Here is a 14,540-nt window from a genome sequence, read left to right on the forward strand (position 1 = left end):
AGATCTGGGTCCAGTCCTGAACTTGGGTTCTGTCTGTGCGGAGTTTGCATGTTGTCCCTGTGACCACATGGGTTTCACTGTGTGTTTTGATGTATATGTTTCTAATTAAGAAATCTTAATGGGAGATAACGGTGTGCAGGTTTTCTAGAATAGTAATTACACTTCACCATTGCACCACTGATGTAAAAGATGCTATTTAAATGCAGGTCTATTTCACTCCAGTATTATCGGTCAGTGTGTCTGTCGGTGACAGGGGCGGTGGACAGCGAGGCAGCCAGCCTGTTCTGTTCAAATGTAAACTCACCCAAATGTTTGTGCTGAACCCAGCAGTTCATTTGCACCATTCGCTATATGCCAGGGATCTAAGATATAAACAGGGAGTGCTGGAAGTCCCAGTGGGACAGGCAGCGTCTGTGGGTAGAGAAACAGGGTGAATGTTTCGGGGGGGGGGGGGGGAGGGAGAGACAGTCACTTTAGAGAATGCTTCATATAGAATCATAGAACAGTACAGCACAATACAGGCCCTTCAGCCCACAATGTCGTGCAGACCTTTAAACCTCGCCTAAGACTATCTAACTCCTTCCCCCCACATATCCTTCCATTTTAACTTCCTCCATATGCTTATCCAGTAATCTCTTGAATTTGACCAATGTACCTGCCTCCACCACCACCCCAGGCAGCGCATTCCATGCCCCAACCACTCTCTGGGTAAAAAACCTCCCTCTGATATCTCCCTTGAACTTCCCACCCATTACTTTAAAGCCATGCCCTCTTGTATTGAGCATTGGTGCCCTGGGAAAGAGGCGCTGGCTGTCCACTCCACCTATTCCTCTTAATATTTTATACACCTCTATCATCCTCCTTCTCTCCAAAGACTAAAGGATGCAGCTTTAAGGTGAGAGGGGGAAAGTTTAAAGGAGATGTGCGGGGCAGGTTTTCTCACACAGAGAGTGGTGGGTGACTGGAACGGGCTCGGGGAAGTGGTGGAGGCAGGTATGATAACAGGCATCTAGACAGGCACATGAACATGCAGGGAATGGAGGGATGTGGCCCACATGTAGGCAGATGGGATAACTGTAACACTATATTCTGCATTCTGTGTTTTTTCTTTTGTGCTAACTCCATGTACTTAATATTTGGAAATGATCTGTCTGGATGGCACACATACATAAAGCTTTTCAATGTATCGCGGTACATGTGACAATAATAAACCAATCACCAATTAGTTATAAGATCTCTTTATCAGTCACATGTACATCGAAACACACAGTGAAATGCACCTTTTGCATAGAGTGCTCTGGGGGCAGCTCGCAAGTGTCGCCACGCTTCTGGTGCCAACATAGCATGCCCACAACCTCCTAACCTGTACGTCTTTGGAATGTGGGAGGAAACCGGAGCACCTGGAGGAAACCCATGCAGACACGGGGAGAACGTACAAACTCCTTACAGACAGCGGCCGGAATTGAACCCGGGTTGCTGGTGCTGTAATAGCGTTACGCTAACCGCTACACTACCGTGCCTTTATCATGTTCAGCACAGACATTGTGGGCTGAAGGGCCTGTTTCTCTGCTGTACTGTTCCATGGAGACACAGGAGACTGCAAATGCTGGAATCTGGAGCAACACACCAGATGCTGGAGGAACTCAGCGGGTCAGGCAGCATCTGTGGAGGGAAATGGACAGTTGAGTCTTTTAGGGTGTTGACCCTTCATCTGGGCTGAAAGACAGAGGGGAGAGAGCTGGTATAAAAAGATGAAGGGGTGGTTCAAGAAATATACCAGCTCTCTCCGCCCTATCTTTCAGTCCAGATGAAGGGTCTCAACCCGAAACGTCAAATGTATTGGTATTGGTTTATTATTGTCACTTTTACCGAGGTATAGTGAAAAACTTGTCTTGCATACTGATCGTACAGGTCAATTCATTACACAGTGCAGTTACGTTGGCTTAGTACAGAGTGCATTGATGTAGTCCAGGTAAAAACAATAACAGTACAGAGTAAAGTGTCACAGCTACAGAGAGAGTGCAGTGCAATTAGGTGCAAGGTCACAACAAGGTAGATCGTGAGGTCAGAGTCCATCTCATTGTATAAGGGAACCGTTCAATAATCTTATCACAGTGGGGTAGAAGCTGTCCTTAAGCCTGGTGGTACATGCCCTCAGGCTCCTGTATCTTCTACCTGTCCATTTCCCTCCATAGATGCTGCCTGACCCGCTGAGTTCCTCCAGCAGATTGTGTGTTGCTCCAGATTCCAGCATCTACAGTCTCCGGTGTCTCCAAAGAACAGTACCGCAGAGGGACAGGCCCTTCAGTCCATCATGTCTCTGCTGACCATGATGATAAATTAAACTAATTGGTGATTGGTTGCTGCATTGTTGTATGTTCCATGCTCCACGCTGTCCAGTGCAACACCCCTGCCCCTTCGAGAGCTGATGACAGGAGGCACGGACGCCCCCTTTAGAGCGCCGGGCGCCGAGATGCGGAGAACCTGCGGTGCCGGGAGCCAGCAGCGGGGAATTCGCTGATGCGCCAGGCTTGGAGTGTGACATGCTTGTCTATTTATAGTCAACCCCAGCGGGTCTCCAGAACAGGACGGCAGCAGCCGCAAGGTCAGCGGGCGCTGCCTGCCTGACTCTCGGGCCGCTCGCCGAGCATGGAGCCCCGGGGTCCGTTCCTGGACCCGGCGGCCGTGCTCTCGCCCCTGGGGCTGGTGCGCGTCCTGCAGTGCGTGTCTTGCTGCATCGCCCTCAGCCTGGTGGCTCACGACGGCGGCTCCGAAGGAGCTCCCGGTCACTTCTGCATGTTCTCCTGGTGCTTCTGCCTGGCTCTCAGCGCCCTGATCGTCTGCTTCGAGTTCACCCGCCTGCACGGTTGCCTGAGCCTGTCCTGGGACAACTTCACCATCACCTTCGCCCTGCTCGCCGCCCTCATGCAGCTGACGGCCAGCGTGGTCTACCCGGTGTACTTCGTCGACTTGGATTGTCAGGACTGCCGCTCCAGAGACTTCAGGATCTCGGCCACCGTCTGCTCGGCCGTCGCTTGCATCGTCTACGGCGTGGAGGTGCACCTGACCCGGGCCAGACCGGGACACTTGGCCGGTTACATGGCCACCACGCCCGGGCTGCTCAAGGTAGTCCAAGCGTACGTAGCGTGCATCATCTTCGGCGCCCTGCTAAACGACAGCGAGTACGGTCGCTACGCGGCCACCCAGTGGTGTGTAGGGATCTACTCCATCTGTTTCATCCTCACCGTTCTCGTCATCGGCCTCAATGTGTCGGGGAGGGCGGGCCTGGTCCACTGCCCCTTGGGCAGGATGGTGGTACTGCACACCTTCTTCTCCACCTTGGTCTACCTGAGTGCTGCCATCATCTGGCCCATCTTCTGCTTCGATGATAAGTACGGCTCCATGGAGCGGCCGGCAAGCTGCAGCCGCAGCCACTGCCCTTGGGATAGCCAGCTCATCATCGCCATCTTCACCTATGTCAACCTCATCCTGTACGTCGCCGACCTGGTGTACTCCCAGAAGATCCTGTACGTCGCCCAGCCCTGAGCAACACCTCTCCCCCCCCCCCCCACACCCCACTTCCAGTTAGCTGGAGACACAAGACTCTGGAGCAACAAACAATCCGATGAAGGAACGCACAAGATGCCGGAGGAACTCAGAAGGTCGGGCAGCATCTGTGGAGAAAAGCAGGCGGTCAACGTTTGGGGGTCAGGAGCCTTCTTCAGGACTGAAGATAGGAAAAGGGGAAGCCCAATATATAGGAGGGAAAAGCAGAGCAGTGATAGGTGGACAAAAGAGGGGAGGCGGGGTGGGCACAGGGTGGTGATAGGTGGATGCAGGTAAGAGATAGTGATAGGCGGGTGGACACCCTTCATCTGAACTGAAAGACAGAGGGGAGGTAGCCAGTATAGCTCTTGCTCCATCCCTTCCCTCCACCTTTCTATACTGGCTATCTCCCCTCTATCCTTCAGTCCAGATGAAAGGTCTCGATCCCTGAAGCGTCGACTGCCCATTTCCCTCCATAGTCGCTGCCCGACCCGCTGAGTTCCTCCAACATCTGGTGCGTTGCTCCAGATTCCAGCACCTGGCGTCTCCCGTGTCTCCAATCTGCCAGAGGAACTCAGCGGGTCGAGCAGCATGTGTGGGAAGAGTTCCTTTTGACAATTCCTTCGCCCGCGCCCCCCCCCCCCCACACAGATGCTGCTCGACCCACTGAGTTCCTCCAGCAGATTGTCTGTTGCTCCTTCCAGTTACCTGTTGGTGACGACCTCCATGCCGACGGTTGGGCTCCCCCTGCCTGGTTCCCCGAGGTGTTGCCCTGCTCTTCAATGTCAGCTGTAAGTGGTCCCCTGTTGAGATTCAGATTAGTCTATTGTCAAGTACACCAGCGTGCAATGAAATTCCTTGCTAGCATGAAGCTCACAGAGTAAGCAACATAGAGCAATAAAACAGTAATAAATACAACGACAAGTACAAAACCACAGAATGGTGCAACAATGCAACCAGGTGGTGATTTGGCGTAAGTATTTTTTTCCAGTCAATGTGTGTGTCACGGCCAGGAGACGGGTGACCTGTTGATTTCAAATGTAAAAGCCCCTGACTTTTTTTTTGATGGGACTTTGGTGCCAAAGCAACTTACTGTGGAGACACAAGAGACTGCAGATGCTGGAATCTGGAGCAACAAACAATCTGCTGGGGGAACTCAGTGGGTTGAGCAGCATTTGTGGTGGGGGGGGGAGGAATTGTCAACATTTTGGGTCGAAACCCTGCATCAGGTTCTTCCAGCAGAGTGTTTGTTGCTCGATTTACTGCAGATGTTGGGAATCTGAAATATAAACAGAAAATGCTGGAAGGCTCAGCGTCTGTGGAGAAAGAAATGGTGTTAAAGTTTCCGACGATCTTTCATTGGAACTGCTGTCATTTGGCTGGTTGGAAACAATTATTAATCCAGTTTGAGGCTGGTTAATCCTTTCGCAGTGATGGCTCCTTCAAATCTGTGCATGGAACACAAGGCTGAGCCTCAGCACATTGGACGTCAGAAGTATTCAGTTGTACACAGACTTAATTCAGGTGCTGCAAACTGGGATTAGATTGGCTGGTACAGGCATGATGGGCCGAACAACCTCCTTCTGTGTTGGAAATTTTCCGTGATTCCAGCATCGTCTGCTTATACTTTATTATGTTGTTGCTGCTTTGTACGGTGGACAGGACAGTGTGAAAAGGAAGAATCTATTTGTTAGCTTGGATCTAAATGGCACGATGGAGTATTAACAAGAATCTGAAATGAGAAGTGCCATGGATGTAAAGGAAAGGAAGAGAGTGAGTTTTGTTCACCAAGCATGATCCCCAGATAATTCAAATAGACAGCAGCAATACGCTTGTGATGAACTCAAAGGCTGGAAGTGTTCAGACGAGTTAAACTCCAATGTTCTGACTGCAGCACCATTACTGCTCCACTATATCGAAGGTTAAAGTATTGTATGTGTTAATTGTTATGATCTTAGTGTGTGTTATTATGAAGTATGTTCTGGACATAATCGATTGACTCTCGAGGTCCATGCCAGTGTTCATGCTCCACAAGCCTCCTCCCACCCTCTGTATTTCATCCTTTCGTCACTTCTTTCCCTTCCCTTCTCCCTCATGTGTTTACCCTGCTTCCGCTTATGTAACCCATTCACTTTTGCCTGAGCTCTTTCCTCTGGTAATGAGCTCCAAACTCCGGGTAAAACAGTTTCTCCTGTCTCCCCAATTGTTTTGATTAGTGACTATCTTATATTTATGAGCCCTAGTTCTGGTCTCACCCATAAGTGGAATCATCTCTTTGTCTACAATAATCTATGCTTTAAACTTGAAGAGCTGTATGAGTCTCCTATTGTGAAGCTAAAAGAACTCCAGCTTGTTTAAGATTTCCTGAAAGGTATTACCTCTCATTCTAATAAGTCTTTGTTGTCCCTTCTTCGATCGATCTATAACTTTTTACTAATATAGAGACCAAAATTGTACACAGTATTCATGGTGTAATTTAACATAACTCTAGAAATAGACCTCAATACTTTTCACCTATTCACCTGTGTCATTATTTTCCATTCTGTTAACACATTGACAGTTAGAACCAAATGCAACAGTGATGTTACAGCATACAAATGTAGTATTTTATAGCACTGAATTAGTTTGTTTGGGTCTTTGGACCAGGCTGCCTCATTTTAATCCTACTCCTGCTTCTGGTGAAGTATGCAGGAATTTAAATTTGCCAGGTTTTATTGAAGGACGTGCACCCAGTTCTTTAATGCTATGGGGTGAATGTGTGTGTGTGCATTCATTAGCTTACATAAAATTATTATTGGGATGCCTGTGCCCCCATCTGTACCCCACCCACAACACCTTACAAATATATAGAGTATTCCGTTAAATATTCCATTAAATATTCCAAATTGTTGAATTAAAATGTTGGCTTCTTTCTGACTTGCATTTTATATGTAAAATGTTGGAAAGGTGCTTTTACAGGACTAATACTGTATGCTTTAAATCAAGTAAGGCATAAGATTCATAGAAGCAGAATTTTATTTTGCTACATGATAGCAGGTTACACCCAATCCACCAGCAGCAATAATTATATGTAAAAGTAGCTTGACATTTCCCAAGGGTGTTTACCTCAAGATAAATGTCTCACAGAGCTGATATGAATGTGTATCTCAGGAATTAGGTGCAATGTCTCACTGATGCAGATTTTATTTGGGTAAGGTCGAGCATGTGTTGCACGTGCCTTCTGCTGTTTTTGTTTAGCTTGGCTTTTAGCCAGAGCTTGTGATAAAAAGATTTTCTTTGTTGTGTTTTAGCTGAATCAGCGCATTAGTGAGGCTGAAGCTGAAATGTATGTTCAACCAGGCCTTTTAACAGAATCTGCTGAATGCATCACGTATTGTGTGATTGGAAACCTAAATACTTTCAAATACTTAACAGCTATTGTTACTCTCATTTTCTGGGCAAAATAAGGCTTCTGCATTTGAATGCATGGATGCAATTTAAATGTATAGCTGCTCAGATTTAGTGCCTTGACATGTGCATTAGGATTGATATTAAATAACATGTGGCATAGCATACAACATTACAACAATGCAGTTAACTCTAATAGCAATATCAAGTGTAGATTATTTAATGCTATTTTGAAAAAAAAACTCCATGCAGTAAAAATTGCAATTGAAACTTTAATCCATTCTGGAATAATGGTAACATTTATAATCAACCTGTTTACTGTGCAATGAAAATAAAACTTATTTATTGTCTTTGTGCCTGTATCTTACACTTTGTGCCAGATTATGCAGGTTCAGGGGATGCTATTATTTTGAAACAAAAATTGAACATGCTGGAAACTGTCAGCAAGTCCAGCAGTGTAAGTGGAAAGACAGAAGGGGGTTGATAGTTTGGTGTGGATCTCCAGTCCAAACTGGTGTGAACAGGCATTTGAAACAAGGAGATCAGAGACTCTGAAACAAACTTGGAACGTCTTCTGAACACTAAAGCAAGAAAGGAAAATGCAATTTTCCCCCCAGACACTGTGGTTGTTTCCCTCCTTATTCCTGCCAAACCTTACCTGTGAAGATGCCACTTGCCTTAGATAGAGGAAGGAGACTGTTTTAAATAGCATCTTTTCACATGCTGAGAATGCCCCCAAAGAACGCCACAAGCAATGAATTCCTCCTGGTGTAGTCACTCCTGCCTGTACATGATAGCCAATTTGCACAGTAAAGTCTCACCACCTGCAATTCGATGAATGGACTTCCTACCTGTTTCTGTCAATCAGAGGAACAAATTGGTCAGGTCACTGGGAGAACACACCTGATGCTCCCTTGAAATGGTCCTTTTGGTCTTTTCAACTTGGACACTTAGATGGAGCTTTAATTTGACCTAACTACCAAAGCACCTCTGATAGAGGAACACTCACGATATACTGCACTAAAAAGTTAGCTTGGATTTATGTGCTTCAGTCTTGTATGGTGTTTAATGCCACAGCTTTGTGACTCAATTTTTTTAACAACACTACTCCTGCCTGTTACTGACACTGCATTGGCATTCTTGCTGTAGTGACTTTTTGGCTCCTCATATAAGATATATTCTTTTCATTGTAAATTTATATAAACAACAGTGTGATGTTCAGAAATAAAAATAGAAAATGCAGGTAAAACTCAGCAGGTCAAGCAGCATCTGTGGGGAGAGGAAAAGAGTTTATGTTTTAGGGCAAGGACCCTTCATCCGAACTGGGAAATTAGTTTTAAACTGTGGAGGGTGTTCGCTACAAGTTTGCAATGATGAAGTAATTTATGTTTCTATACAAATTGATCCCTTTTCATTGAATTTAACCCATAAGTAACTGTTAATTTCAGGCTAATCTGGTTTAGTTCTTTGTTCTTGCTGAACACTTTCCCTCTCTACCTCTCTCACCTGCTTTAAAATTCCCCCTAATGAAAGGTCAGCAAGGTAAAACGTTAACTCTGTTTCTCTCTTCACAGATGCTTCCTAAACAGCTAGTTTTATTTCCAGCATTTTCTGGGTTTTTTTTTCAGACTTCCAAGATCTGCACTTTTATGCTTTTTGATTAAAATTCCCCATACAGCCTGTTTTTTCATCTTGTTTTTGGTGTATGATGTTGTTTGATAATGCTCCTATCAAGCACCTGAGGCTATCTGTTTGTGTTAAAAGGCTATATAAATGCAATCTTATGTTGTTAATTTGGGCAGTGTTGTACAATACAGCTCTGTTAATCTCTGTGCTTTCTGCTCTACAGTTTTAAATGTGTGTGGGATAGAAATTCATCCTTGGTCACACGTGCCAAAGATGTGTCATATGTAGTACTTGTAACTTGCTTTAAAAAATCAGCTATTTAGCACATAAAACTGATGATGAATTTATACCCCAGGGATGACATTACAGTGCATTACAAAGTAAGTGCCACATTGTGGAGATGGTGGCTTACAGGAGAACTGTTGTAGGGAGCCTCATGTAAAAGATCTCAGAACTGGGTCTCGCATATTCCTCAAATTGTACCATCAGAAAACCTTTCTCCTTATCTGCCAGGTATGAGCTAGCCATCCCATCCCTAATTGCCCTTGAGAAAGTGCTGGTGAGCTACCTTCTTCAACTGCTGGCTCTGTGAGTGAGGGTGCTCCCAAAGTGCAGTGGGACTTTCAGATTTAGACCCTGCTATAATGAAGATTATTTGATTATTAACGTGCTGTTTGTGATATGTATATAAACTGGCTGCTGTGTTTGACTGTGTAACAATTTTTGCACTGAAAAATAAAGTCATTCTTTGGTTAGAATGCACTATGTGAATGTGTGAACATATGAAAAGGTGCTAAATAGCTACAAATGTGTTTTTTTCTTTATTCTACTCTGTACTCAGATTTCTTTGTGCAAGAATTCTGTTCCAGGTCTCTGACACGACCCCTATGCTTAGTTCTGTTTGTAAAAGTCCTTAAATCCTTTGATTTGTTATAAATGATAAACCTTCATAAATATATGCCTCCCAATTAAACTACTTCATACATTCAGTTATACTTTGTATTTAAAATCCAAATTATCTTAGCTTACCTAGCGGTCTACAGTTAGAAGCAATGCAAATGTCGGTGTACTGATTCTTCTGAATTGGAGAGATAAGAGAAAGGCACCAGCCTCAGCGTTCCTCATATCCAGTGAGACCGTCTCCCTCATGACCTCTCCTTTGATCCAAACAATTGAAAAATTCAATGCCTGTACATTGTTATCTTTGCTACAAAACAACTTGTGAGCTAAGAAATATGCAGATAAAATAACTTGCAAAATAATCAGCTTTGTGGAACAGCTGTAGGTTATTTTCGAACTCACAACCGTTCAAATTTATTTTTGGTTCTAGCATGACTTAAGTTGTTTCCACACTAACCTATACTGGACTTGAAGATAATGGAATTAAGTTCTGATCTATGTTGAGTTATGTTTACCTAAATTTGCACTCTATTTTGCATTTCATTGAATTAATCCTTCGAAGGACCAATAGCTCTGAATATTACCACATTGGGATACTAATTACAAATTTCACACCACTGCTTTATCCAAGGGAACAGACGAAATGCTTGATACAAGCTTTTTAGATGACCACTCAGCACCAATGCATTCCACTTTGACTGTTTTGTTGGCAGTAGTTGCCCAAGACTGGTTGTTCATACAACATCCATCGATCCTCTCTTTCTGCTGTGCTGCTGAATGTGTCTTATCTTTTTCACTTAATTGTATTTCATTAAGGACAAGGTCACCAAAAGATCTACGGAGAATTGTTAAGGTACTCACTGGTTTGCGACATTAGTTCAGCAAACTATTAGGTTTTAACAATAAACAATTACAATAACTACAGAATATCCTGAGTTGCTCCACAGCTAATGAAGTACTCCTGAAGTGTAGCCAGTGTTGTCACGTGAGAATTACAGTAATCTTTTAACATATGATAAGTTTTCAGGAAAAAATTCCATGATACTGACTTTGATTTCTATCAATGATCACAGATGAGAAAAAGGTAGTACATCTTCTGTTTGAGTTCTGCTTCTGGTAGTTTTGTTCATGAATGAGTCTGACTTGTAGCTTTTATTACTATTTGTTTGTCAGTTGGGAAAGTACGTAGGTTACTGTTTAGTGTTACAGATTGAGCGTGGTTGGTATAATGGCAGCAAACAAACTGTTGTAGTAGAACTCTGATAATCCTCTGTGTATTGTTCAGAAATCCCATTAGTTCAGCATCTGATTTACCAGGTTCAGTTTCCCACGTTCCATTTAAAGTCACCAGAGCCCCATTTCCCACAATCTCTGGGTTCACTTGAAAGTTTATTATACTACCGTGTAAACATCTAAATAGTGAATTAAAAATGTGTTGGGGTACTAATTGGAATAGTAATCTAATAGTCCGGAAAATCTGCTAGTCCAGAACCACCAAGGTCCTGAGGGTGCTGGACTATTGGCATTTTACTGTACCTTGTAATGGCTACCTTAGCTTTGAGGAGAGGTACAAAACTTGGATGGTTTGCACCAGAGAAAAGCAAGATAAGGAGATCTCAATGAATTATCAAATGTCCTCAACAGTAACTGAACTCCTTAAACACTTTAATGTAGCTACAGACTCCACAGTGATGGATTCAAGCTGGAAAGGGGAAGATGAACAGGCCATTTATATTAATTAGTTCATACTGAAGATGATAAACTTGAAATAGAGTGCCTGAAGGTGGATCGCTTTTGCAGATTCAAAGGTGAACTTGACAATTGTTTGGCAGAAAAGCAACAGAAGAGTTTGAAGATAGTAAGTGAGTCTTCATGAACTTTGAGAATGGCTAGAGGCACCACAGTATCCTCTCTTAGACATGTACACACCATTATGAACATACACATATTCTCAATTAAAATACCTTGAGGAATGCATATTTAAATCTTTATGATATTTTAATTGATTCTTTCCTCTCTCTGCTTTGATGTGTCGGGAAATACTGCTTGGTATGTCCTACCCAACTGCCAAGTTCAGGAGAAGAAAGAATAGGGTGGGTGTGGAGGATTCATTTAAAAGCAAGATCAACCCATCCCTCTGGGTCACAAAGATACTTAATCCTAGGACAATCCCACATGTTATAGGACAAGTATTCTAGATCATGCGTGTGTAGAATCCAAAAGGTCAATAAACATAAAGAAGTATTTTTGCAAATGACACGAAGGTTGGAGGTGTTGTGGATAGTGTAGAAGGTTGTTGTAGGTTACAGCGGGAGATAGACAGAATACAGAGTTGGGCAGAGAAGTGGCAGATGGAGTTCAATCCAGGCAAGTGTGAAGTGAAACGCTTTGGAAGATCCAACTTGAATGCAGAGTACAAGGTTAATGGCAGGATTCTTAGCAGTGTGGAAAAACAGAGGGATCTTGGGGTCCAAGTCCATAGATCCCTCAAAGTTGCCGTGCAAGTTGATAGGGTAGTTAAGATGGTCTATGGTGTGTTGGCCTTCATCAGTCAGGGGATTGAGTTCAAGAGCCATGAGGTGATGTTGCAGCTCTATAGAGCTCTGGTTAGACCACAGTTAGAGTATTGAGTTCAGTTCTGGTCGCCTCATTATAGGAAGGATGTGGAAGCTTTAGAGACGGTGCAGAGGAGATTTACCAGGATGCTGCCTGGATTAGAGAACATGTCTTATGACTAAAGGTTGAGCGAACTTGGGCTTTTCTCTTTGAAGCGATGGAGAATGAGAGGCGACTTGATAGAGGTGCATAAGATTATAAGGGGGATAGATAGAGTGGACAGCCAGCACCTTTTTCCCAGGGCTGCAATGACCAATATCAGAGGACATCCGTTTAAGGTGAGTGGAGGAAGGTTTAGGGGAGATGTCAGAGGTAGGTTTTTCACAAAGAGAGTGTGGATGCCTGGAATGCACTGCCGGAGGTGGTGGTAGAGGCTGATGCAATAGGGACATTTAAAAGACCCTTAGATAGGCACATGAATATAAGAAAAATGGAAGGTTATGGGATGTGTAGGAGGGAAGGGTGAGATTGATTGTAGAGTAGATTTATATAGGTCAGCACAACATCATGGGCCGAAGGGCCCTTACTGTGCTGTACTGTTCTTTGTCTGAAGTATATTTTATATTGAAATCAAATTCCCCAGTGACTTAGTGATTTAATACCCTGGTGTTGTTGAGCATAATTGCAACATCTTTGCCTGATTTCCTTGATGAGCTCATCTATTTATGTTTGCACATTCTCCTTGTGACTGTGTGGGTTTCCACTGATTGCGCTCTGGTTTGCTCCCACATCCCAAGGATGTGCAAGTTGGTAGGTTAATTGGCCCTTGTAAGTTGCCCTTAGTGTGTAGTTAAGGGATATATTCTTGGGGGTGTTGATGGAAATGTGGGGAGAATTTAAAAAACGGTTTAGTGTAGGATTACTGTAAAGAATGAGTCGTTAATAGTCTGCACAGTCTCGGGGAATGTTAGGAGGAAAGTACTTGTTTGAAGAATAGCTTAATGCAAATAGTGAGTGGTGTCAAAAAGTGACATCAGGTATTTTTTTCCTAATATTCCATTAGTGATAGTTGGGAGGTGGGAGCTGAGGGAGGATAGGTGGATGTAGATCACAGTTACAGACAGAGCACAGGTGTTTTGCGAAACGGTCACCTAGTCTGCGTTTGATCTCGCCAATGTAGAGGAGGCCACACTTGGAGCACAAAATGCAGCAGATGATATTAAGGGAGGTGCAGGTGAATCTCTGTCTCACATGAAAGGACTGTTTAGGTCCCTGGATGGAGGTGATGGAGGTGGTGTAGGGGCAGGTGTTGCACCTATGGCGGGGGCAGTGGAAAATTACTGGGGTGTGAGCGGGGGGAGGAGTGAACTAGGGAGTCACGGAGAGACCACCACCTCCATCCAGGGACCCAAACAGTCCTTTCAGGTGAGACAGAGATTCACCTGCACCTCCCTTAATATCATCTACTGCAATCGGTGCTCCAAGTGTGGCCTCCTCTACATTGGTGAGACCAAACGCAGACTAGGTGACCATTTCGCAGAACACCTGTGCTCCATCTGTAACTGCGATCTGCATCTCCCCGTTGCCAGTCACTTCAACTCCCCCTCCCACTCCATCACAGATATGTCAGTCCTCGGCCTCCTCCACTGCCAGGAGAATTCCAAGCGCAAACTGGAGGAACAGCCCCTCATTTTCCATCTTGGAACCTTGCAGCCTAACATCATGAACATTGAACTCTCTCACTTTAAGTAATCTCCACATGCCCCACACCCACCACCCCCAACCATGCCTCTTCTTTTCCTCCCTTTCCTAGCCTCTCTCTCTTTTTTCTATCCCCCCCCTTTCCTCCTTACCTTTCAGCCACCCAAGTGGATCTGCTCTCCCCTCCTCCCCCGCACCTGCCTATCACTATCTCTTACCTGCATCTACCTATCATCACCCTGTGCCCACCCCGCCTCCCCTCTTTTGCCCACCTATCACTGCTCTGCTTTTCCCTCCTATATATTGGGCTTCCCCTTTTCCTATCTTCATTCCTGAAGAAGGGTCCTGACTCGAAACGTTGACCGCCTGCTTTTCTCCACGGATGTTGCCCGGCCTGCTGAGTTCCTCCAGCATCAGAGTGTTTTTCATCGAGATTCCAGCATCTGCAGTCCTTTGTTTTTCTTGTTATTCCAAACCTTCCCCACATCCTCCATCCCCAAGTATTGTCCTTCAAGTACTATGCCTTCAGCAGCCAATGCCTTGCTTTGGAATTCCTTCCCTAAATGTCCTTTTCATCCTTGAAATCCATCTCTTTGTCCACATTTTTTGGACATCTGTCCTGTAACTTGGTCAGAATTTATTGGATGGTGCTGCTGTAAGGCGCCATGACACACTTTACGATGTCTTGCCATGGGAATATTTACACTCAAATGAAAAAGTTCAATTTTAATGGCTCTTCCAAACGATGGCACCTTGGTGGTACACTGAGAGTAAGTATGCGAAATGCTGGAACTTAACAGGTAAGACACTGTTATTGGGGATTA

At 44.5% G+C, this 14,540-nt stretch overlaps 1 protein-coding gene across 1 annotated transcript; it reads left to right on the forward strand.

Moving 5' to 3' along the window:
* Positions 1–447: 447 nt before the first annotated feature.
* On the forward strand, positions 448–7,283 carry LOC127580048 (myeloid-associated differentiation marker-like protein 2). Its single transcript, XM_052033193.1, has one exon. The coding sequence runs from the start codon at positions 2,650–2,652 to the stop codon at positions 3,544–3,546; it is 897 nt and encodes a 298-aa protein (XP_051889153.1). The 5' UTR covers positions 448–2,649; the 3' UTR covers positions 3,547–7,283.
* The last annotated feature ends 7,257 nt before the right edge of the window (positions 7,284–14,540 follow it).

The sequence above is a fragment of the Pristis pectinata genome, chromosome 18 (assembly GCF_009764475.1).
Source record: "Pristis pectinata isolate sPriPec2 chromosome 18, sPriPec2.1.pri, whole genome shotgun sequence".
NCBI classification, from domain to species: domain Eukaryota; kingdom Metazoa; phylum Chordata; class Chondrichthyes; order Rhinopristiformes; family Pristidae; genus Pristis; species Pristis pectinata.

What these genes read in the sequence shown, in the direction of transcription:
- LOC127580048 (XM_052033193.1), top strand. Translation starts at nt 2,650, where the DNA reads ATGGAGCCCCGGGGTCCGTTCCTGGACCCGGCGGCCGTGCTCTCGCCC.